A 25,426-nucleotide genomic window follows, 5' to 3' on the forward strand; every position below is an offset into this window, starting at 1 on the left:
AGCGGCCTTCGATGCTGACTGGCACAGCGAAGCCGAGTGGGTCATACAAACTGTTGATGACTGACAATACACCACGTTTGGTGAAAGGCCTGTCATTGATTTCAACTTGAAATGACAATTGGTCTGTCGACAGGTCCCAGCCTAACCCAAGGCTGCGTTGCATGAGTGGGGCGTGTTGTCCACGTTGGAGTTCCTGCGGGCCTGTGGCTAGATCTTCACTTGGGAAGGCACTGACGACTACAGGGCTGTTGGATGAGATCTTGTGAAGGCGGATGTTAGACTGAGCCAGCATCCTTTGTGTTCTGTGAAGGACGTCAATCGCCTGGGTCTCAGAGGGAAATGACTTTAGCCCATCATCTACATAAAAATGGCGCTCAATAAATTCCCTTACATCACTGCCATATTCTTTCTCTCCTTCCACAGCAGTCTTCTTGAGTCCATAGATGGCAACTGAGGGGGACGGGCAATTCCCAAAAACATGGACTGTCATGTGAAACTCGTCCACTTCTCCATCGAGGTCGTGATCGCGGAACCACAGGAAACGCAGATAATCACGATGGTCCTCTCTGACCGTGAAGTTGTGAAACATCTGCTCCACGTCAGCCATCACAGCATGTGGGTCACCTCGGAATCTGAGAAGCACGCCCACAAGGCTGTTATTGAGATCTGGGCCTTTACACAGTACTTGATTCAGAGACACATTTTCGAACTGGGCGCTTGAATCGAAGACTATTCTGATTTTTGCTGGCTTTTGGGGGTGGTAAACACCAAAGTGTGGGAGATACCAGCATTCTTGGTGGGGTTTGAGAGGGGGTGCCCTTTCTGCATGACCTTTGTCGAAGATCCTTTTCATAAACTCCACATAATGATCTTTCATCTCCGTCTTTCTCTTTAATGTCTTCCGTAGGGACATGAGGCGGTTGAGAGCCTGCTCTCTGTTGTTGGGTAAGCGACGTCGGGGATGACGAAAGGGCAGGGGGGCGACCCAGTTATTTGCATCATCTTTAGCAAACTCTTTGTGCATAATGTTCAGAAACGTCTTATCTTCTGCAGAGAGTGCCATTTTGTCATCATCAGTAGTTTGTTGAAAGATGTGTTTGCCCAGTTCATCTTTGACCTGTGTGCTCTCAAAAAGGGGGCATTCTTCTGTGATCTTCACTTTTGTGTAGATTCTGTTGCCACAGGGAGAGAGAAAACTGGGGCGGCCATTATCCAGTATGTTAGTCTTGTAGGAGTTCAATGTGGGTCTGTGAGCTCCCGAGAGGCAAACATCCCCAACAATTACCCATCCAAGATCAAGCTTTTGGGCATAAGGTGCTTCATTGGGCCCATTTGCCTGGCGTCGAACCTTGTGAGCCTGAATTACATCACGGCCTAAGAGGAGGAGAATATCTGCCTCTGGATCAAGAGGGGGTATTTGTGCAGCTATGTGAGCTAGGTGATGATGAGCAGCTGCAGCTTCTGGGGTGGGTATCTCACTCCTGTTGTCAGGAATCTGATTACACTCTGTCAGTGTTGGTAGTGGTATGGACACTTTTCCGTCCACACCCTCAATGACAAAGCCGTGAGCTCTACGGCCTGTTTTGTTCGTTGTGCCAGAGCATGTTTTCATTGTGTATGGAAAGGCTTCACCATGTACATTAAACATGTCAAAAAAGGGAGAACGAGCCAGTGACACATTACTTTGGTCGTCTAAAATTGCGTACATTTTCGTTTTCATTTGAGGGGCTGTGCTGTGATATACTTTCACCATGCAAATTTTAGAACAAGACCGTCCTTGTTGTCCCTGTCCACATACCTCAGTGCAGTTAGATGTAGTCACTGTGGAGCTCGGGATGTCTGGCTCCCCGCCGTGTGCCTCTGGTGTAGAATCAAAGCTCCCACTTCTCCAAGGGGGTGGCCCGGCATGCATGGCGGAGATGTGGGTATCGCTTTTGCACTCCAGACAACGAATATCAGCTTTACAGTCTTTGGCCCTGTGTTCTGTTGATGAGAGACACTTGTAACAGATCGAAAGCCCTTTGAGCAGACTTTTCCGCTCATCCAGTGTTTTCATCCTAAACCCTCTACATTTTGCAAGTGAATGGGGCTTCATGTGTACTGGACACCGTTTGTCGGGATCAAGAGAGTGAGTGTTAGATTTGTTGCTGGGTGTGCCAACCTGTGTTTTGTTTGCTGTTAGCGGGGCTCTAAAATGTGATTGTCTCACCAGCGGCCTTTCTATCCTCATGTGCCCAGTGCTGTAATTTTGTAGGATAAAGCTGGGGTCAGTTTTCATTTCAGCATTGCTATTTACGAACTGGACAAAGTAGGAGAAAGGCGGATAGTGCACTCTGTGTTCTTTCTTATACTTGGACCCCTGTTTGATCCATGACTCTTGCAGGGTATGTGGGAGTTTTTCCACAATTGGGTTTATGCCTCTTGGAGTGTCAAGAAAGCTGAGGCCTGGCAGATATCCTTCGTTTTTTGCTGCTTCAAGTTCCAGGAGGAGATCTGCAAGTTCCTGTAGAAGGTGATTGTCTCTCGGAGTAACTCTGGGAAAGCTCTCTAGGCGTTTGAACAGAGAAGCTTCAATAACTTCTGATGAGCCATAAATCCTGTCTAGCCTTTGCCATAAACGCTGAAGACCTGTTTCTGGATTGTTAACATGGACAGCCCTGATTCTCAGAGCATGCTGGAGAGACTCCCCACTAAGCCACTTAGTGAGCAGATCGAGTTCTTCACTGCACTTTAGGTTTAAATCTTCAGTGGCATTGTGAAACGTAGATCTCCATGCTAGATAAGTCTCTGGCTTGTTATCAAACACTGTCAGTCCTGCTGTCAGTAGGTCACGACGCGAGAGGAGGGCAGCGAGGTCTGATACATCTGCTTGTCGTTGTGGTTTGGCTGCTCCAACATAGTTGGACCAATGGGGAGGTGGAAGTTTGGGCTGCCAAACAGGTGGAGAACTGGGGGGGTACCCACGCGCAGCTGCTGCTGATATGTCCGGCCCTGTAGTGTGGGTGTTGTCTAAGTCACATTTTTGCTCTCTACTGTGTTTTGACTCACCTTCCATATTAGTGTTATTGTGGAAGTGGGTATCTACATACTCTTGAGTGCGGCTGACAGCCGCAGCTATTGTGGCAGGAATGTCTGGTGGCTTCACAGACTCTGCTTGGTCCAGAACTGCAGCCTCTAGGACCCTTGCAGCTGCAAGTGCTGCTTCTGCTTCTCCCTCCTGCTTCAGAGCGTTTAGCGCTGCCTCCATCCGGGCCTTTTCGACCTCCATGTCTATTTGGCGTTTGGCATATTCTGCTCTTGCTCGAGCAGCTTCGGCTTCAGCTCGTGCTCGTGCTGCAGCAAGGCTTGCTGCTGAGCTGTTTGACCGGCGTGAAGCTGCTGAGCTGTTTGACCGGCGTGAAGCTGCTGATCTGCATTCCGACCTGACTTCCAGCTGTGAAAGCTGCGAGGTGTCCCCGTGGTTGGACATGATTGCTGTCGCTGGAGTGTCTCAGGATCCTGGCAGTGCACTTGATGCGTGGACAATCTTTTTACTCTTCTGCCCTCAGCTGAATGTCTCTATCCAGCTTATGCAGTGAGCTAAACATTAAATGGCTTCAGTAAACACTCAGGAGACCGCGTGCCATTCTTCGGAGCTTTACTGATCCTTATTTTCCTTTTTTGTAAAACTGTAATAACAGAAACAGAATACAGTGTATTCACTCTCCATACAAATACACAAAGATTACATTAAATATTGTTGACTTATGTAAACAGTCACTACACAATCAAGAGATACAGAGATGGTAAGAGATACGGCTAACACCACATGCTGGTATGCTTCATGTTAGCAGGCTAAACAAAGGGCTAACAGCTAGCTTGTGCTAGTAATGTAACAAACTCGCTAAACACACAAGAAGCTCATTACTTTGCTGAACAAGGTACTAATAAGTGGGAACAATAAACCGTTTTGCCACACTTACAGATTATGCCTTTTCAAGGGCGTCAGACGCAGGAATTTACAGAGACACAGCCAAATGGACCTTCCCTGTCGAGCGCTGGGAGAAAACCACTGCTTGCGCTCTAACATGGTGCTACCCTGTCAACCCACTAGATGGCAGGCTTTGCCCAGACAAGATCAGGAATAAACATATTTTCTGACATGTTGCAACAGTTAATTACAGAACGAATGATTATGACCCGCCATATAACAAACTTATAAAAAACATGCCTTAGAAATAACAGGAGGGACAGAATAGTTACGATGGCCCAAAACAACCCACACAGGAGTAATGCACAAAGAAATAAAAATAACATAAAACAAGTCTGTGAAGAATAGCTTTTTCTCCCCCAAATTACACCTGAAACCTTCAACTCCTGGCAGCTAAATGTCATGTAGCTGCAGGCAATGTGAGTAATTAGAGAGCAAGAATACAGTTCCCGTGGCACACACAAAAAACTTGCTGTTTTATATCACTGGTGCACACTTTCTGCAAAAAAACAGGGACCGTCATTAAAATCTGGGTTTGTACTGTTCCACACAAAACTGGACTATTTCAGGAATTTCCCTTTAGTTAGTGCATTCAGCCTGTGTCAGTCAGCTGCTGTTCCTTTGAAAATTGTAGAAGAAATACACAAGATCAAAAATACACATTCATTATTTACTGTTTCTATTCTATTTTTACCCACTTGATTACACCACAGCAGCTGTGGAGGTCAATTGTACCACTGCTGAGGTTTTTCTCCCAAAAGCGATGGTTGTATTTTTTTAGCGTTGTGGTTTTCCATACAATATGTTGTCCAGGTCAAGCATGAGAGTCCCTGCTTATGGTGATTAAATGGGGGATTTCTTTCAAATGTTAAATAGACACGCTGTCAGTGTGAACAGCATCATTTGGCATGCAGCAGGAAACAGGCGTGAAATGTGTCACAGAATATGCGCATTACACATGTATGTTATACAATAACGATAAAGGTGAAATCTTTAAAGAATTTTACTGCCAAAGTGTAAAAGAATATTTCAAAAGCTTGAAATGTTTCTCTTAGAATGACTTCTGTTCAATGATGGAAACAGGAAATTCACTCCCAAGGCTACAATGTTTCACCGAATTAGAGATTAACTCTTGGAACTGATCCAGATTCACGCCTATAACGAAGAATGGAGATGTTTCAGAATGTGATGCTCATACATCAGATATGTTCACATATACTTATGAAACTGGAGGCTTTGCCTTTATTTTCTAAAGGAACTTTCATAAACTAATAGTCTTATTTTTGTGCATCTCTGGACTCAATTCGTGCATGATGTTGAGGTATGCAGGTGTCATACCATAGCAAAGTATTACACAGATCTTTGGTTAAAAATGTAGCTTACTTCAAGTTACAGTAATCTAATCCATTTATAATCATAATCAGGTTTGTGGGCTTGGTTCTATTTCTCATCATAAGAGAGTTTCTTTAAAAATGAATAGCTTCAAATAGCAATCAAAGTTGTTATCAGTATCTTTTTTTGGAATCACCTTTTTCGTGGTAAAATGCTATTTTATTCCTGTCAAAATGTGTGTAACCTTTGGCATTGCCATATTCATAGATTCAGCTAAAGTAATGGGAACAAATTATGTGTTTTTGTGACAGGCTGCTAAAAACATAGTGCCTAAAGATACAAATTAAATTGGTTCTTTGCTCAGTTGTCAGTTATGTGTAGAGAAAATAGAGCTTCATTTCTTGAGTTTGGCACGTTTTTATGCTTGAGTGATTCACTGGTCAGTGTTAAGTGCTCAAACACATCCCTCTGAAAATGGTCTGGCACCGGACTGGAGTGAAAAAGCAGCCAGTGACCAAAGAAAACCTTGGAAAGAGCTTTAGAAAGGCTAGAGACCCATGTGATGTGACTGACTGTCAAGGTCTGCGGAGGCAGACCGTGCGGAAAGGTGTGTGGTGGACCCAGGTGCGAACACAAACGAGGATGCAGGGGTGGATTCCAACAAAAACGAGCCTTTTATTATGGCTGAAAAACTCATAGAAAAGAACAACAAAGTAACTGAGGGAAAACCTGAACATAGACTGGGAAACTATGACTCTAATGAGATTTAGACAGCAAAATGCAAACTATGGCTGGGATACTACGACAAGGGGTAGGGGAGACAACACAGACGACGCGAGACAGACTGTATGAAACACAGAGACTAAATACACATGAGGGATGATCAGGGGAAGTGGCCACACATGGGAACACAGCTGACACACATGAACTTAACGACAGGACAGAAGGAGTGAAACTGAATACATTGACCGTGAATACAGACTTTCAAAGTAAAACAGGAAACATGGAGATTAGACAAGACACATGAACCGGGGAGACGTAGTACAGGGGAGATGACATAACCACACGAAGGGCAAGGGAGACTTAATACACGGGTAGTATGTACAAATGGCTGGACTGCCTTAGTGACCCTAAACAAAGAATAAACATCAAAATAGGCTAACACAAAACACTGGGTCGCACGACCCAGGACCATGACACTGACAGAAACTAATTTAGAAAAAAACTGATGTATTTGTTGATTGATATTTTTATATGGATTTGTATTGACAATGACATTGACGAAATGTCAACGCCTGACATGTTTTATTTTCTGTGTATTCTGCTTGGATCTCTTTTGGTTTTGTTAGTTTTTTGTGGAGGATCCTGGAGGACCTGTGGATGACATCCTGCCAACTGTGAATCTAACCAATAACAGCCAGCTGGACTACATGGTGGACAACACAGGCAAAAACAAGTTTTACCTGCCAGTAAGTACAGCAGTGAGAGGTCAGCAACATGACCTGCAGAGAAAGTACTGCGGCCATCTAAAATGACATCTAAACAAGCAAAATGAGACATCTGTGTCTCTGTGTTGTGTTGTGTTGTGTTCGTGTCCAGCTCTGTATCTTTTCTTGGACTCTAGTAGAACAGGTGAGCCTTGGTGCAGCCCCTCAGTTCATTGTCTATCAGAAACGAGCTGTTTTAGCTGTGCTCCCTTTAAGGCAGCATTTGGGCCTCACAAAACTAAAAGTATCCCACATTTTTATCAAAGTATGCAATATAACTTATCAGTCACACAGCACATGCCATATTGGGTCATCTGTTGTTGATGTTCCTTTACTCTCTTTCAGTACTTTATCTACTGCTGTATACTGGGCTTGGTGTCATGCTCCGTGTTCTTGAGGATCAACTACGAGCTGAAGATGGTGGTGATGCTGGTCGCCGTGGTAATCTACAACATCATCATCCTGCAGACACATGCAACTCTACTGGATGGATTTAACAAAGCCTTATACCGCACAGATAAACCAGACAGGTACCTGCATGCACTCGTTCTCCCTTCTTCCTCCACACATCCTTTGTGCTTCATTATTTAGGAAATGATGAAATCATTTTTAGGCCAACTTTAGGTTAATATTATCTGTTTGAAACCCTCCATCACGCTGACCCTGCAGCCTGCTCACATCAGTAGAAAAGAGCTTATTAAAATGACTAATGAGACCGGACCACGGGGGAAGACTGATGCTGAGGCAGCGATATCCCATGTGACTGTCGATCAAGTGTAACCCCTGGAGATGGGGATGATGAATGGCAGCAGTTTGTGTTGATGGAGCTCAATTCACTTTTGACTGACAGCTAGAGTCTCACTGCTGACAAAATCCCATTATGCAAAAAGTTTCCAGGGCACCTAGAGAGACTGCGGAAAGAAAAAGTTTTTTTCTCAAGCTCATATTTCTCCTTTTGTTTGGCTTCTTCACCTCAGCTGTTATTAGCATGAAGACAATACTGCTTTTGCCAGAGCACGGAGGCAAGTAAATAAGAATAGCAATGAAGTGGAAAAACAAAAAAGAAACAGACCAGGGCTGACAAATAGTAATTTCCACTTTAGTATCTTGAAGGAGAACTTTAGTTGTACTGTCTGTGTTATAACAGGCACAGGATTACATATCCACAGGCTGTTGAGCTAGAAGCTACAGCTACTAATCATTGAAGTAAGTTGATAAATTTATAGTTCATGTATTAAAAATATAGAGGAGTGGGTGCAGGCTTTCTGCCGTTTTTAAATACAGTGGCCAGGAAGGATATCTCCCTTCTGACCAAATAGATTTTAATTATATGACTACACATCAGCCACATACAAAGTACGTTAGGAGAAGAGAGGGGAGGAGAAGGGAAGTTTTAGGCCTGGGCATGCTGTGGAGGCACATTTCAATTCATGCCTGCCCTTTTAAACTGCAGACATGAAATATTATACCTGTATTTTATCATCGGAGAAAGGGTCCCCTTTACCAAAAAAAGAAAGAGACAAGCAGTATTGATAAAATGTCATCTTGTTCCTAACCTCAAGCCTGACCTCCTGAACCAAAGTCAAGGCTCTAACACGTGAGCATTTGCATAAACATGCTCATTTATTCCTCAAGTTGTCACAGTTACCTATTGTCAACAGATTAGACATCCAACAGCAGCTAACAAAAGCAAAAACAGCAGAAGTTATGAATAGAAAAGATCGGGGTATCCTCAACAACTCAGTCAAAAGTGAGCTTCGCTGACTCATCAACTCGTTCGTTTCAGAGTCCCTTCACAAAGTTTTACAGCTTCCTCCAGAATATAAAAAGTGGATGTTTCTCACCCAACACTGACAGCTGAGGTAAACAGCTGACTCAATAGGGAAAAACTTAGAGGTCAAGAGTCACTTTGCTGTCTGAGTACACTTCCTACAGATGAACCACAGCCAGGGGTCCAAATATAAAACACTGCATAATGTTTAATTGACCTCATCTGTTTTCTGGACCCCATAGCCATGACTGCTATGGGTTTCAGTCTAACCTTAATGTTTTTTCTCTCTTTTGGCTAACTAAAATGTGTTTGTCCTTTATCATCTACCATTACTAGGATTATGAACTTAAATTAGGAGGGGCAGTAAAACCAGAATTAGGCTGACCACAATCTACTGGTGAAAATTTACACAAGGTTCAAATGGGATAATAAGGGAAGTTTTCAAAAAATGAATAGATACAAAAGAGAAGAATCTAGCAGTGCTTGTTCATAGTTATGCCAATTTATAAAAACTGTGGACACTGATTTTTTGGGGGCTAATTGTTTCCCAAATTCTTTTCTGTTTCTTCAAAACTAGAGTCTTAAAAAAATAAAACTCAATCGAATTACTGTTTCTTAACCAAAACAAAAAGCTTATCAACTCAAGTAATATCAAGTATTCTAGAGACAAAGGTAAGACCATCTTACTGACAGCTGAAGCTTAGCCCAAACTGAGTGATGCAGGACAATTATCTTAAGACAAGCAGCAAAAAGAAAAGAATCACAGTGCTGCGATGGCCCAATCAGTCCAGACCTCAACCTGACTGAAGTAGTAAATAGTAAGATCTTAAAAGAGCTGTGCATAAACGAATGCCTGCAGATTTTAATGAAATGAAGCAACACTGTAAAGAAGAGTGGACTAAAATCCCTCCACATCGATGTGAGAGAAGCCGTACAGCAAACAGTTACAAAGAAAAGGCCAAACCTAGCAGTCAATCAGTCCTCTCTCAGACATACAGTCCTTGACAGCATCTGAATGTGTCAGCTTCGTGACTTAAGCACCCTGTGCACTTTTCTGTGAAAGATCTGCAAATGTCTGATCAGCTTTTATTATTTCCAGTAAGATTTGCACATTCATCTAACAACTAGGCAGCTGCAGCAGCACCTTAGCACCCAGCGACACACAAACACACTCACTTTGCCACTTTACTTAGTGACAATAGCAGAGAAAACTACACGCTGAAAAGTGTGGTTACACGTAACTAGAGCTGATGCTGAGAATACTCATTTCCACAAGTGCGACAAGTGTTTTCTCTCTGTCTCTGCTGTTGGTACGTTTAACATACAGATGCATGTTGTATCATAGACACAGATGAAGCAATGTCACAAACCCTGTGTCTAGGCCAATATTGCCAAAGGTATTCACTCACCACCTATCTAAATCACTTCTATGGCCACAATTATATAAAAGCAAGGGAAAAAATGCTCCTGCAAACATTTGTGAAAGAATGTGTTGCCGGTGTGGTACATTGATAGGATGCCACCTAAGCAGTCGTGAAATTTCCGCACTACTAAGTATTCCACAGTCAACTGTTAGTGGGATTATAACAAAGTGGAAGTGAGTGGGAACAACAGTAACTCAGCTATGAAGTGATATGCCACGTAAAATCAGATTCGGGTCAATAGATGCTGAGGTGCATAGTCCAGAGAAGTCCCCAACTTTCTGCAGAGCCAATTGCTACAGACCTCCAAATGGGCTTCAGATTTGATCAAGAACAGTGCATAGAGAGTTTCAAGGAATAGGCTTCCATGGCCGAGCAGCTGCATCCAAGCCTTACACCTCCAAGTGCAATGCAAAGTGTCAGATGCAATGGTGTAAAGCACACTGCCACGGGGCTCTAGAGCAGTAAAGACATGTTCTCCAGATTGACGAATCGCACTTCTTCATCTGGATATCCAGTGGGTTTGGCGGTTGCCAGGAAAACGGCATAAAGCGTAAAGTTTGCTGGAAAAGGGATTATGGTGGGGGTTCATTTTTCAGGAGTTGGACTGGGACCCTTAGTTCTATGAAAGAAACTCTTGAAACGGTTTGGAGCTGGCCGCTTCCTGTTACAACACAACAGGGATGAGCGAGTTTGTTGTGGATGTACTTGACCGGCCTGCACAGAGCCCTGACCTCAACCTGACAGAACATCTTTGGGTAGAATTAGAGCAGAGTCTTTGAGCCAGGACCAAGGTCCAATATCAGCGTCCGACCTCACAAATGCACTTCAGGAAGTGGTCAAAAAATCCCATAGACACACTCCTAAAACCTTTAGGAAAGCATTCCGAAAAGAGTGGAAGCCATTATAGCTACAAGGGTGGGCTGACATCATCTTAAACTATGAATGAAGAATGGGATGTCATTCAAGTTCATATGAAGGCAGATAACTTAATACATTTGGCAATATACTGTTTATGTATATATGTTAAAACTTATTTATTTATGGCCTTAGTTTAAAAGGGGCTCAGTGATTTCTAAAATAACAGTCGGTATCCATACTTTTACCAAATGTTACTGAAGCAGGAGGAAAAATTGCATTTTATGGGCTTTCATGTGGATTCATGCACAAACCTGGTTTACCAGTAGCTGTTTCCAGCAGTAGGATGGAGTGTATGTGTGATGGAATAATGTAAACCACAGTTTGTGTGTGAGAGCATTAAGCTTTTGAATTTTCAGAATAAAATGCTGAATGTTGTTATAGCATTTTCCTCTCCTTACAGACCGGGAGTCCTAAAGGATCTAAAGACCATGGGTTCTGTATCTCTGTTCATCTTCTTCATTACGCTACTGGTCTTAGCCAGGCAGGTGAGCAGCTTCCTCAAAGTGGTCTCGTGTAATTTTTTCCCTTTGAACGCTACGATTCTTTTCAGGTCATTCAGCACAATCGCAGAATCAGCGACTGACTCAGTGGAGCAGAGATGTTTTTGGGAAATTTAGCCCCGGTCGTTCTGGAACGACTTTTATGACTTTGTAGAAATTATTCTGGAACAGATGAAAGACAGTTAAACAGTGTTGGAGGACTTGGCTCATTATAAAGAAAGATCAAAATATCTTTGGAGCATTAGATCTGCCAGTTTGGCCCACTGCCTCCATCTCCTCTGTGCCCACCATCCTCACTTCATAAGACCCAAACTCATCTGACACACATTGGGTGTTTGTGTTTTATCTTCTTTTTTTTTTTGTGAGGTATACCATCCATCATCTCTGACCTCAAAGCTGATGTTCGGGACAGAAGGACAGCCACAAGAGCTTTAGTACCCAAACTGGGGCTCCTCTGAGAGGCACAGTTGGTCCAAACTAGCTCCCTGTGTTGTTCTCATTCTGGGTCACTCTCAGCAGAAAAGAGGGGGGACTTTGTTATGGAAACACAACTTTGCTGAGTGAAACTCTTTGTCACGTACAGATCATGAGGTAATTGGGTTTTTTTTTTTTTAACAATGCTTTTGGGTTATTGAGAAATATCATTTCTAAAACAGGTCAAAAGGTCTTTCGAGCCCACATTTTCCACTGGAGTTGGCTGTATATGCTTTAGGCTGCTATTAAGAAATTTGCCTTACAAATTCTTCATCTTTAGCTCTAATGAGGCTTTTCCCAGGCATTTAGTCAAAGAGAGGGGAAAGCAGGTTACTGTAAACAAGGCATCTGTAATTCATCCCTGAAGAACAGCTGCGCAATGGAGCAAAACTCATTTACAGGCTTTTTAGCTGGTTTCTAAACAGCATCTGATATGAGCTCTACTTCTTTCGGCCTACTTTTTCAGCCTAAAAGAGGTACTGGAATTTATTGTGCCACAAAACTGCACATACTCATACTGTGCATAGGCGCATATATACATGTGCACGAACAAGTGGTGTCACAGTTCTTCTCTTTTTCCTTTTTTCACACGGCTCTTCTCACTCGCCGTGACAAGTGGTTCAGACTTGCTGTCCTCAGAGGGCAAGAAGCTCCTCTGTATTTGCATTTCAGCCTCAGGCTATCAACACTATAGCGCAAGATCTCAGCGCTGTTAGTCTTCTAAATAGGCATCATACTTTAATCTCAGGGGAAACTTATTTAGTGCACACATACATCATCCAGACTACGAACCACACACATGAAGTACATCTCGAAGGACACTAAAAATGCTCCCACGCACACGCAAACACACACACCGTAGGGGCCAGCCCACAAGAAGCCTGCAGCGTTCACATACATGAGAGCATAATGATGGTGCGTTCAGGGGATGCTGCCTGATGCACACACACACACTCCTGGGATGTTTTGACCTCCCTATATGAATCTTCCTGACATATTTAGACGGTTCAAAACTACCTCAAGCTTGAAAAAGCAAAGAGCAGAAAAAACAAAAAAAAGCAGTGGCTATCTTTTATGCAAAACAGCCCTGTCTGTTCTCGATTTCCTTGAGCCATCATAGCGGAGCTTCACGCATTGTTTCATTGTTGTATTATTGGAGCTTTAATTTTCTATGAATACCAAGCATGCCCTTTAGTTTCAGTCGGTGAGGTTGCTCGAGATAGCCTATGAAGTTTCCGTTCAGTGGCGATGATTAGAATGGGATACGGGCAGCCGGTCGCTGAGAAATGCTCCCATATCGTGGACGAATATATGGAAGATGTTTTTACAGCATCCTGTCTGTGATTAGATTTGTGTTATAAAAAATGAATATTTGCAATTAACTCTAATTTAAAATTCGCTTTCTTCTCTGTGTATTAGTTGTTTTTTTCCCCTGTTTTTGGTTCAAGTTTCTACTGAGAGAGTGCTGGGTGTGAATGACGCTGGTGTCTCTTTACTCTGTGTCCTCCTGTAACAGAATGAATATTACTGTAGGTTAGACTTCCTGTGGAGGGATAAGTTCAAGAGGGAGTGTGAGGAGATCGAAACCATGGAGAACCTCAACCGGGTTCTGCTGGAGAACGTCCTACCAGCTCACGTGGCTGAACACTTCCTGGGGAGAAACTGGAAAAATGAGGTAGAGTGCTGTATTGTTATGCATTCCTGTTCAAGTGTACCCATTTTTAGCACTAGTACTATAGAAGGTAAAGCCTTCCGCAGTTTTTTAGCAGATTTATGGACATTTAATTACAATAACCAGCAGTGAACCTAAAATTAGGATACACATTACTGTGTGCTGAGACTCGAATGAGTTATGACTCAATAAATGAGAATGAGATTTAATGCACCCATCTTTTCACCTCGAGTAACATCCCTGCGTCATTTGTTCTTTTCCCGACCCTTTTTTCAGGAGGTGAAAGGCTTTAATAAAAAAAAAAGAAAAGAAAAGAGTAAAGAATAGCACATTGTGAGTGTTATGTTCTGAAATCAGCAGTTTCCCCAGGAAATTACTGAATTGGGCCAAAAAACACTGGCTTCCCAGAAATATTAAGTACTGAAATGAGATTTAGTACTTAGAAAAGAACCTGTTTCCCGCTGTTTTAAATCTTCTTGCTTAAGCTAATATAGTTGTTTTTATTTCATATATACCATGCAGAAAAATACAAAATATCAAACTAATTGTGTAAAGAGGTAGTTCAGGTAGCTCAGCCGTTATCCCAGAAGATACGTTGATCCTGATGTCCGCCCCATCACCATAGATACAGCTGATACCCTTCTAAAGACCCAATGAGCAAATTTCACATAGGCCCCCATCTCACAGGCCTAGAGACCAGTCAGAGACTGTTTGGGAAACACTTGTTGCTAGGGAAAACTAAGTATGGCCCAGTCGGTTGGTGGGTAGTTGTGGAAGGTTTCTGGCTGTCGCTATGTGAAACTGGCCACGGCTAATATATGGAAATGGGAACTGTTCACCTAAACCTTGCAGCAGTAAGATGCAACTTTTACTCTGAAGGTGAACATTCCTTGTTCCCATTTTGCATTCCACTTTTTTAAGTTTCAGTAGTTTTTTTGCAAACAAGTTGGCATCTTCCATACAAGCTAGAGGTGATGATGGCAATCTGCTGGCAACAGAAGTCATCGCAAGGAGGTTTTCAGTGCAGCACCACATTGTGACCGATATCAACCTGTGACAGCCAGCAACCACTTGCCAACTGGTCAGGAAGGTTATATTTTCTCCCAGCAACCAGTGGTTGGTCTCGAATCCTCTGTGAATGAGGTCTACGCTTTCATAGTCTTCCCACCAATGCTGTGCACCTGCAAGCCACTTTGCAACCCACCTCCACCTGATTACCCACCTCCACCTGGGACAAACATAAAGCAGAGATGTGTTTCTGTTAGAGGAGATAACTTGTGGAATAGTTATGACAGTGATTTAAAAAGGTGGAGTTCATTTTCCTTGTTTAAAAACAAGTTTAAAAATAAAGTATTAGAAAAATATATAAATCAAGAATGAAAAGAGCAAAAATAATAATACTGGAACTCTTGGTTGTTTTGCTTTGATGTAGTTACTTATCTAAGGTGGAAAGTTTTTGTTTGTTTGTTTGTTTGTTTGTTTTTGCTTTGTTTTAAGCTTTGCTTCGAGCCCTGTGTACAGGAGCTGCATGCTAAATGATCTTTTGTTAAAAGGGTTGGCGTAATAAGCATATGCTTCAGCCAATACCTTTGTCTACCCTTGTCTCGCGCTTTCTTGCTTTGTGGTAATCTTTATTCTGTATTCACTGAGATATTTGAATGCTAATCAATAAATCAAAAAAATATCAAAAATAAAATAAATTACCTCCTAATGCTATATTTGACTTAATTAGGGTCATATCTGTCGTCACTAATGTTTCCTCTGTTTCGTGGTTGGCATCTTCATGATAATCTACTAGAATAGCACACACCACCAAGCATAAATCAGTGCAGATGGAAATAATCTTCTTTTGACTATCGTGGTACTGACTGAAAAATACATGATAAAAACTGCATATTTTATATGTGCTGTTAACACATATCCTTTATAATGATATTCCTTATCTGTCACATATTGTTCAAATCATTTTCTTTCCCAGTGGAGTTTAATAAACACATTCCCTTTTGATTTCTGTTATTTCACTCTTTCCACAGACGCTGTATTAGACGTGGCCTACTTGCTTAACATACTTTCCGTTCCCGTGCTTCACCTCAGTTGCTCTGCTCTTACTTCTGTCTGTCTTGTAATGAACGCTGTTACTATTTTGCTCCTGCAAACACCCAGAGTCCCCCCGCAGACATGATTAAAGCTTCTTCGTATTTATTTAAAGAGTCGGTGTCATTGTTCAGCACGAGCTATTCAGCTCATAGATTTCCTTCACCTGTGCCAGATCAATACAACCCATAGAGCCGTTATCTTCTTCTCGCTCGTTACCAGGACCTTTATCATCAGTCGTACGAGTCGGTGTGTGTGATGTTCGCCTCCATCCCAGACTTCAAAGAGTTTTATACTGAGTCTGATGTCAATAAGGAGGGACTGGAGTGTCTCCGTCTTCTCAACGAGATCATAGCAGACTTTGATGAGGTAAACTCCTCTCATATTGATAATCCTTGCTGTCTCAGTCACAATGGAAAAAGGAAAAAACGAAAAAGAAAAAAATAACCTTCCCCTGCTGCTTTTTTTTGAGAAGCAATCACACTTGGTTATTATGCTCTAAAGTAGCAGGGAAAGCAGAAGAAAATGCCAGCGTTTGGCTGAAAGCCACCGCTATTTCCTGCTTCTTGTAGATGTAATATAATGGGCTCTTTTCCTCCTGCGCCCGCAGCTGCTGTCCAAGCCAAAATTCAGCGGAGTGGAGAAGATTAAGACCATCGGTTCTACCTACATGGCTGCGACTGGACTCAACGTGACGCCAGGACCAGATTGTGCACAGGCAAGTTTCTACACACGTCTGCATTCACAAAGAGCCACACAGTGTTTACTGCTGCTCCAGACAATCTGCATATCATTCAAGCACCAGTGATTCATTACTGCACTTTGAATACATCAGTGTAAGCAAATTAGATCATCGTTCAGAAATGTGGCAGCACTGTGCTTTGTTTAAAAGAAAAAAAACCTTCCTGATTGGTGGAAATGTGCTTAATTGACATTTGCAAAGCCCCCACCAGCCACCCAAACCCCCAGTCACTGTTGCTGCACCTGCATCTTCTAGCAGAGCACATAATGTAGTCTGCAGGGATAAGAGCGCTCTGCACTCAGAATCCTTGGTAATTTTTATAACAATGCGTAGCTGATTTCACACAGGGGCAGACAGAAGCAGGCGTCTCTTTGATGGCTGATTTGCTGGACTGCTGCAGGCTGATTGTATCAGCTGTTGCCAACTCTGTCACTTTTTAATGTTTCCAGCTTGCTGATAAAGAAGCATGTAAAGCTAAAAAAAAAAAAAACACTTGATCGCACAATACTGTACATGACATCAGTAAATAACATGGGGGGATTAGCTTTGTTTTGAATCAAGTGTTTTTGTTCCAGTATTATAAATGAAAATGGAATGAGAGCAGATCAGTCACAGCCCTGGCTAGATCATTTGTTCTGTGTAGAGAACCAGGATTTATCTTCTTTAAATGCTTTGCCTTACATCTGGGCATGAAAAGGTTTTGAGGATTTTAGCATTAACTCATTAAGCAGCAAGTTTGGGAAACTAGCTTACTCCTAACCCCTTTTTGTGGTGTTACAGAGACAAGTATTCCCCAGATACTAGGGATATGCGTAGTTATTAAATTAGACAATTAAATTAAAAGCCTTAACCCTTGCGAGGCAGAAATATTACTCAGTTAAGCTATGCGACAACAAATAAGGGGAACATCTTGTAAGAGCATTGAGATTTGGAAGTATTTTCATGTAGGAAATGCTGGCTAGGTGTAATAAACTATAAATTTAACATTTTATTATGGCCCAACCGTAACCGGCTTAGCAACCTGTTTCTGTTGCTATCCAGCTGTGCTGCTGTAAACTTCATCTCCAAAGCGTTTACTGCCCAGTGTAAAACCAAGCTACTATCACTTTAAAAACATAAACAGTCACAATCTCGCACTAGTGTCCCCTGTGACTGTTTTCTCTTCATTACCCTCAGGAACACGACAGACAGTACATGCACATTGGCACAATGGTGGAGTTTGCATTTGCTCTCGTTGGGAAGCTGGATGTCATCAACAAGCACTCTTTTAATGACTTCAGACTGCGGATCGGTGAGAGCTCTTCCTCGTAGCATGAACACGGCACAGATTTCACTTTACATAAAGGTGTGTAATCATTCTGAAATGTTAACTGCTTTGTCTATTTGTAAGGCATAAACCATGGGCCAGTGATTGCAGGAGTAATTGGGGCCCAGAAGCCTCAGTATGACATCTGGGGAAACAGTGTGAATGTGGCCAGTAGGATGGAAACCACTGGGTTACTGGGAAAAATACAGGTGGGATGTCTTCCAAAGCACTCTTGTATTTCTTGCCAAATTTTATTGAATTTTTTTTTTTTTAATCACATCTCGTCCTTCTGTGCAGGTAACAGAGGAGACACGTGAAATCTTAACAAAATTAGGGTACATGTGTTCATGTCGCGGCATCATCAATGTGAAGGGTAAAGGAGAGCTGAAGACCTACTTTGTTCACACAGAGATGACCAGATCTCTGTCACAAGGGACCGTGATGCCTTGAGCACGCCACGCTAACCGAACAAATAGACTTGACGACACAATTGCGCACACAAAGTGGCCGTAGAAGTGATTTGTCATTCTCTGTTAAGTAAAACCCATTACCAGAAGCCAGCAGCACGACGGATAGATGATTGTAAAGAACCACTTTTGTCCTTAGCAGCACAGTGTAAGCTGGAGCCAAGGTGCACCGCCGCAGTCCTTCAAGGCTGCACTTAAGATGGTTTTCACATCTCAAGTGTAACAAGGACTTCACTCTGAGGGGTCACTTGACTGTCTAAAGGAGTGCCTGACTCAAAGGGAGGTTTGCTAAATTAGTGCAGCTCTCAAGGACCGCAGTCACCCGTCTGTACAATAGTAGCGGTGTGGAGCTAATTACCCATGCCAGTGTTGCTGTGCTTCAGAGCCTTACACTCGAGCAAACTGAGCCGCCTGCCGAGCTGTGGTTTTTTGTTTTTTGTTTTTTCCCTATCTACGCTTGGTTGGCAATGTGAGCCGGTTTGTTCCATTTTATTGCAAATGGATGTTACAATAGTTTATTGTCATTTAGAGCTATTGTTGCCAACAAAATGCCAGCGTGATGGTTAGTTTGCCAGAACCTGTGATTTGTATTTATAACTACAGAGCCGCGTTTGTGTCCCACTCGAGCAGGTGGACTCAGGCGCGGGCTCAAAAGTAGAGGTTTCTTTTTTATAATCCATCTGGAACCAAACCAACCGCATGTGTGTAAATGTCCACTGCCATTCTTTTGTTATTCATTAAACATTTGTATATAAACTGACGTGCTTTGTCTGTCTTTGGTTTAGTGCTCTAAACAGAAGAGCACGATAAAAGATCTGTCACACTGTAAACACACGAAGTATTCACTGGAGTCAGTAGCTCATTAGTTTCATTAGCTTTAAAGTTGTGATGCTCATTTCCAGTTCTGTATCTTTAGTCTTACGCTGCTTGAATCACAGTTCAAAATAACCCTTAGAGTGTTTACCTGCTCAGAGCTATGGTGAAGCTCAGTATTTCACTCTGCCATTCACCTTCCTTTGAGCTAGCTTTCTCTTGATTGGCTGCCCCTCATAAACAGAAGGTTTCAACTTACATATATTAGGAACTTTTTACCTCTTTGACATGGCACAGAGCCAAGAGTCAAAACCCTGATAACCAACAGCTAATCTCAATGTCATTACAAGCTTGATAGTGATTATTTGAACATCTGTTCATGTTTATTTTGAGCATCTTTTGCTATAAATATATGTACTATATATGTACAGGTTCATAAAAAGGTAACCGTTCATATACTCTATATTCATTGCTCACGATTGCAAAGATTTTAAATCTTTTAGAAAATATCATTGTGGTTTATGGCTCCTGAGATTTAGAAATTCAATACACAATAGATGAAAATCAAAACTGCTTTACAATATAGAAATGACCAACTTCTGAAAAATATATATATTTCTACACTCAGTGCTTGGTTGAGGCTCGTTTATCATTAATTCCAGGATCAATGCAGCGCTCTTATGGCTTATGGCACAGCTAAAATGTTCTTGATCATAGCCTTCACCTCGTCTGTTTCCTGTCTTCCTTTTGTAGTAGTTTAATAATACACCACAGTGTGAGGTACAGATCAGGTGAGTTGACTGGTCAATCATGTACAGTAATAACATGGACAGTAAAACCATTCGGTAGTACTCTAAGTGCTGTGGGCAGGTGTGCTGAGTGCTGCTGGAAAAGCAAGTGAGCATGTCCATAAAGACTGTCAACAGATGAAAGCATGAAGTTCATTTTAATTCATTTCAATTTAATTGTATTTATACTGCATTAAATCACAACACTTGTATCAGCCTGTATTGCCAGGTTAAGACCCTAAAATAATAGTGAAAACCCCAACAATCAGACCATTCCCTATGAACAAGCACTTGGTGACAGTGGGAAGGAATAACTTCCTTTTAACGGGAAGAAACATGCAGCAGAACCAGGCTCAGAAAGGGGCAGCTATGGACTGTTTGAGGTTGGGGGAGACAGACAGGACAAAAGACATAATACGGACAAGAGCCTGGTAGAGTTGTGGTAGATGGCTAATAGACTTTGGACTTCATAAATTGGACTAACACCAGGAAATATTATGGGGCGGGGTATTTCTTGTCACTGTAACCTTGAAACACCAACTCCTCTAACAGCTCCCTAACATCACTGCAGTTCTAGCACCACATACATTTAAATCTTGTCAAGTTTCTAAGAATAAGAGCTCTATTTCAGCCACAGTACAAAGGCAGAAGCAAATGAGAGCTGTCTGCACTCAAAAATAATCTTATCGTGTAGGAGGCTGATCTCTGTTGCGTGGGTTTAGTATTTATACACAAAAAGAATCTGAGAACTTAGTGAACCGAGGAGGTTAGTGAGGTAAAAAAAATGCATTTATGTAAGGCGAGGTGAACTAAAAAAAAACAGTAAGAAAAAAACAGATCAAATGCAGGGAGTGCAGCGTACACTGATGTAGAAGCTAATTTAAAAAGAATGGGTTGTTCAAATGATCAGTACCTGAGAGAAACTGGCCAGCTACTCCAACGCTGGCTTCAACCTTTCAAATTTGCTCCATACAAAATCCCATTACAAAAATTCACATTATTCCTGACACCCAGAGTGTAAAAACAAACATCACACAAGAAGGCAGTCAGAAAACAAAATCTAATCTTTGAGCCATACAGAGAATTCACCTACTAAATCTGGGAAATACGTTATGATTCACTTCAGTCTCGACTGAAACATTATATTCATGCTGATTGAAGAAGAAAATGTAGGTGGACTTTCGTAGAAAATAAAGGTCTTTTCTAGTCATTAAGAATAAAAATCTGTCTTGCTACTACAGTCAACAGTTATGTCAGTGGGTTAAATGTTTACACTTGCATTCTTTTACTAAACAATCTACAGAGCACAACATTGTTTATTATTAGAGTTTCCACAGTGAGAAAAAAACGCCTTCATGCACTGATACGTCAGACTTTTAAGAAGGTCTCACTGATCCGTATCCTTCTTCCACACTCCATAAGATCCCATTTTTCATGTAGATTTCAGATTTAATGCAGGCTACACGCGCATACTGCCTCTCTGTGAAGTAGAGTGTGGGAGCGGGACGACGGCCATACTCTGACGAGGACAGCACCGGCACAGTTCTGGACCTCTCCTGGAAGGGAGCAGCATGGCCACATGGAAGAAGTGTTAAAGCTGCGCTAGCTGTGATGCATGTGTTGGACTTCTCTTTCCACAAAGTTGCATATTTTAAAAAGAGGAAGTTTAGGGAAACATGAAGCAGGAGGTTTCCACAGCAATTATGTTCATATGACAAAGTTACATTGAGGTAATGTCACACACACACACACACACAGATATACATATACATATAAAATAACCCCATCACTGATCATTTAGATTTAGTTATTTTTTTTCTGGCACCAGGCAGCCTTTTTTTAAACAACATTATCTCCTGCTGAAGTTGATTTTTTTTTTCTTGCTAATTGTTACACACATAGCTGGTTTTGTGTCTTACATTTCATAAGGACCACAGTGTAACTGTACCTGATTTTCAGGTGAACAGAGACATTAATTTGAGCGGTAAAAAGAAATGTGGAGGCGTTGCACAGAAGGAATGTGTCTGTGGCATGAATACTGAACTGCTAGCTGTTGGAACGTGTCCGTATTACTTGCTGAAAGGATTCATCATTCCTGTTGCTGTTTGAATCAGCACGCCAGAGCTGTTACAGATGTAGCTAATGGATTCCTCCATCAGCTGCTGCAGACACAGTTTATGGATTTCTCCATCAGTTAAGACAGAATTCATTGAAAAAAATGACTGTAGCTGTGGTTAGTGACCACACACTTCACCACTCACTGGACATACAGCTGAACACCTTGTATAACATATTTCTGAGCTGCTGCTACCAGGACAGCTTTATCACCTCAATATAACTATTTCCTATAATACAGCTATATTTCCACCTTTTATTACAAGATGCAAATTAAGTAAAATTGTGGCTCTTTGCTATTAAAAACATCACATCTAGGGTGTGTCCATTAGATAACAATGCTATAACAACAACTAACTGTTAACTGTTTAAACCCCAAAACCAGACCAGTGAATCTGTTGCTTTGAAGTGTACAGCTTCAGGTCGATAACTAAACCTGCTACTGTTCTGATCAGTAAGACGGTTGAAGTAAAGGTATTTTTGCACTTAATGAAACTATCGTGGTTTGCTCCTCTGATTAGATTCGATTTAGTCTCTTTCTTATTGCTACGTCCCACACTGACAGAAATGAAAGCTGCCCTCCAAAATTGTATGAGCTATCCCCTGTTGTCTTTGGGAAAACTGAAATACACATGCTGCTCATTATTATCGAGGGCACTAAGGTGTCTCTGGGTGGGCTTTTTCAATAGCTCTGTTAACACCAGGAACCTCTGACTTCAGAAAGGTCAGGCAGTATGTGCTTCTGGCTCTGGTAGGTCTATATTTTTACAATTACATTCAGTGGAAACAGAAGAAGAAAAATAGAACACTGTCATCATGCTCTAATGAGAAAAAAAATGAAACATTTTTAAATTATTATTCTCATTTTTAACTCCATATTTTTTGTCCTTGGAGTCTGCGGCAGTTGTTTAATGCAATTAATGTTTGTTAAATGCCCCGTATTTCTGCATCCGTAAGAGGTGTATGCACTACATTACGTGACCATTACCTCTTTATTTATGTCAAGTCCTCTTCCTTTCCAGTGTTTTCTGTCATCCCGGGGGAGCCACATATCAAAACCCTCAACATGGTTGTGTAATCGGTCATACATGGACACATCTGAGACCTAAATGTGGAGAAGAAAGAGTCCAGCATTCAAAGTATTTCCTGTTGTGGAAGGAGATGCTTTTTTTTGTCACTTTGGGCAATGAGAAGTAGGTGTTAATAGTAGAGGGGAACGCAAGAGTGCTAGCAAATACATAATACATGTATAAATATACAAAGGGTGAGTGGTGAACCGTTTTTATATAGTTTATCATTCAAAAGGAGTTCAAAAGCACCAACGCAACTTTATTAAGAAAGGAGTTTTAAGTAGGTACAATTTAATCTATTAACCCGCGTTAATATTCCCAATTTTGTTAACTGGAGATTTTGTTAATTGTTATAGTTATAGATACAAACTATAACTATAACTATAACTATAACTGAGCGTTATCCTAAATAACACTCAGTAATAAATATAACTGGCTAGGTTCTGTTAGCTAACCAGTGTTACCTTCGCTTCGTTGTTAAAGTAGGACATTTGTTTGGGCTCATTTCTTCGCGGTGTGACGTAGCTGAAGGCTGACAGTGTAGCCAGCGGTTTGGTTTTTGCCTCGAGTGAAACGTCCATCGTTCTAGCTCAAAACCTGTCTCAAAACCCCAGAAAAGTCCAGTCAAACTGTCCAGTCAGACCGCAGGCGTCTGGGGTTGCTAAGATACCAACCTAGCAACTTGATGTGCTGCCTTCACATGCTTTTGGAGTTTCGTGTACTTCCGAGTCTCTTGCTGCTGAAGATTTTAAATCAAGTGTTTTCAAAGCAGGTGTGTTAAACCTAAAAATCAGGTTAGAGACTCCAATCTCGCCCACTGGACTTCCATGGAAAATATGAAGGAGGGCGCACATTTTGGAATTCTAACTGTGTTTTCATAACGTTTACAGCTTTTCCTAATGAGAAATACCTCTGCAACATTCTTCACAGTACACCAAAGTAATAGATAAACATTAAATGACAGAAAAGTTTGGGTTTTTTTCACTATCTATGTCACGATCCTGGGTCTTTTGACCCAGCGTTTTGAGTTTTAGTTTATTTTGATGTTCATGGTATGTTTAAGTTCATTAGGCTATCTAAGTTCATTTGCTTATTAGTTTCCCCTTGTGTTTTTAACCCCTGTTAAGTCTCCCTTGCCCTTCATGTGTTTCATGTTTGTGTGTCTTGTGTTGTCAAGTTCATGTTCTCATGTCTGCATCTCATTATGTTACCTGTTTTATTTTGAAGAAGTCCTGTGTTCCTGTGTTCTGTGTTTAGTTTTAGTTTAGTTTTCAGTCATTCCTTGTCAGGTCGTCTGCTCGTCACGTCGCATCTTCAGGTATCCATGTCAGTTCACCATGTTTCGGGTTTTTTCATGTTTTAGTTTTAGTTCACCCAGTTTAGGTTATTATTTAGTTTCACCCATGCCCTTTGTTTGTATTTATTTTGCCAGCCTTAATAAACTGCTTGTTTTCTGTTAATCCACGTCACGTTTCATAGTTTTGGTCTGCACTTGAGTCCTTTTTAGCAACACAGCCAGACTGTGACAATCTACTATAGAAATTTCTGTCTTTTTACAATATGCTCATGCTAAAATAATTAATAAAATAGGACCTTATTGTGAATTAACAATAACTTTGCCTTCTTTTTAGTTACAGTACAGTCTGTGGTGTGAGCTACTAAAACCTTTTCTGTAATTTGACAGGTATACCTTTAACAATTAAGCCCCAAAGAGTCGTGCAGACAGATTTCCTTCATGAAATAGAGCCACATGTCTCTATCATGAAGTAAAACGTGAGATGTGCTGTTGAAGTTCCTCCTTTTTCTTATATTGAGATTTTTGCAGGAAGTCAGTGTGGAGTTAAACCTCTGAAAAATGAGTTTGACATCCCTGTTTTACACAGTTAACTCAACTGAGTTTGTTCTCTCTCTCTCTCTGTGTGTGTGTGTGTGTGTGTGTGTGTGTGTGTGTGTGTGTGTGTGTGTGTGTGTGTGTGTGTGTGTGTGTGTGTGTGTGTGTGTGTGTGTGTTATTAGTACAAGATCCCAACGCGCAATAAATCATTGTGACACATAGATGTATGTTGGTACCAAACTATCAGCTGCGAGGGGATATTTCCATTGGCTGCTTTTGGCCTTTGGACACATTTTGAAAGTCACACTCTGTTAAACGACCTCTTGGGGAAATCGCTACTGGTGTCTAATTTTCTGACTTCTCAGCTATTGTGACTGGAAGAAGATACCAAACCACGGGGGCTTTTCTTATTAACTGTCACAGCTGCATTAATGTAGCCATTAATTATCAACAATTCTATAATTGCTCATTTGCAACTCGTGGAGAGGCCAGTACAATCTTGTGATTTCATTTGTTTATGAAACTGGTTTATGGTGCACCATATTTTCTAACTAAAGTTAAAGACAGGAAGGTCTACTGACCCAAATTCTATAAATGACTGAAAGCCTGCTGTTCTCAGCCGGTACACAGTTGAATTACTGCTACAAGGT

The 25,426-nt window shown here is 41.5% G+C and overlaps 2 protein-coding genes across 3 annotated transcripts in view; one reads left to right on the forward strand and one right to left on the reverse strand.

Moving 5' to 3' along the window:
- adcy2b (adenylate cyclase 2b (brain)) overlaps window positions 1-18,917 on the forward strand; it is an 82,536-nt gene extending 63,619 nt beyond the window's left edge. For both annotated transcript variants that reach the window (XM_026155644.2, XM_080296473.1), the window contains exons 17-25: window positions 6,652-6,771; window positions 7,135-7,319; window positions 11,303-11,387; window positions 13,393-13,551; window positions 15,865-16,011; window positions 16,253-16,360; window positions 17,561-17,675; window positions 17,775-17,899; window positions 17,988-18,917. In XM_026155644.2, the coding sequence (XP_026011429.1) occupies window positions 6,652-6,771; window positions 7,135-7,319; window positions 11,303-11,387; window positions 13,393-13,551; window positions 15,865-16,011; window positions 16,253-16,360; window positions 17,561-17,675; window positions 17,775-17,899; window positions 17,988-18,140 (1,197 nt within the window). In that variant the 3' untranslated portion in view covers window positions 18,141-18,917. The remainder of the gene's footprint in view (window positions 1-6,651; window positions 6,772-7,134; window positions 7,320-11,302; window positions 11,388-13,392; window positions 13,552-15,864; window positions 16,012-16,252; window positions 16,361-17,560; window positions 17,676-17,774; window positions 17,900-17,987) is intronic.
- Window positions 18,918-19,899: 982 nt separating this feature from the next.
- cfap90 (cilia and flagella associated protein 90) lies at window positions 19,900-23,639 on the reverse strand. The gene is made up of 3 exons (XM_026155645.2): window positions 23,408-23,639; window positions 22,862-22,978; window positions 19,900-21,314 (listed from the first exon to the last, which is right to left on the reverse strand). Exons 1-3 carry the CDS (start codon window positions 23,522-23,524, stop codon window positions 21,135-21,137), a joined length of 414 nt encoding a protein of 137 aa, XP_026011430.1. The 5' UTR covers window positions 23,525-23,639; the 3' UTR covers window positions 19,900-21,134.
- Between the last annotated feature and the right edge of the window lie 1,787 nt (window positions 23,640-25,426).

This window comes from Astatotilapia calliptera, chromosome 22 (assembly GCF_964374335.1).
Source record: "Astatotilapia calliptera chromosome 22, fAstCal68.1, whole genome shotgun sequence".
NCBI classification, from domain to species: Eukaryota; Metazoa; Chordata; class Actinopteri; order Cichliformes; family Cichlidae; genus Astatotilapia; species Astatotilapia calliptera.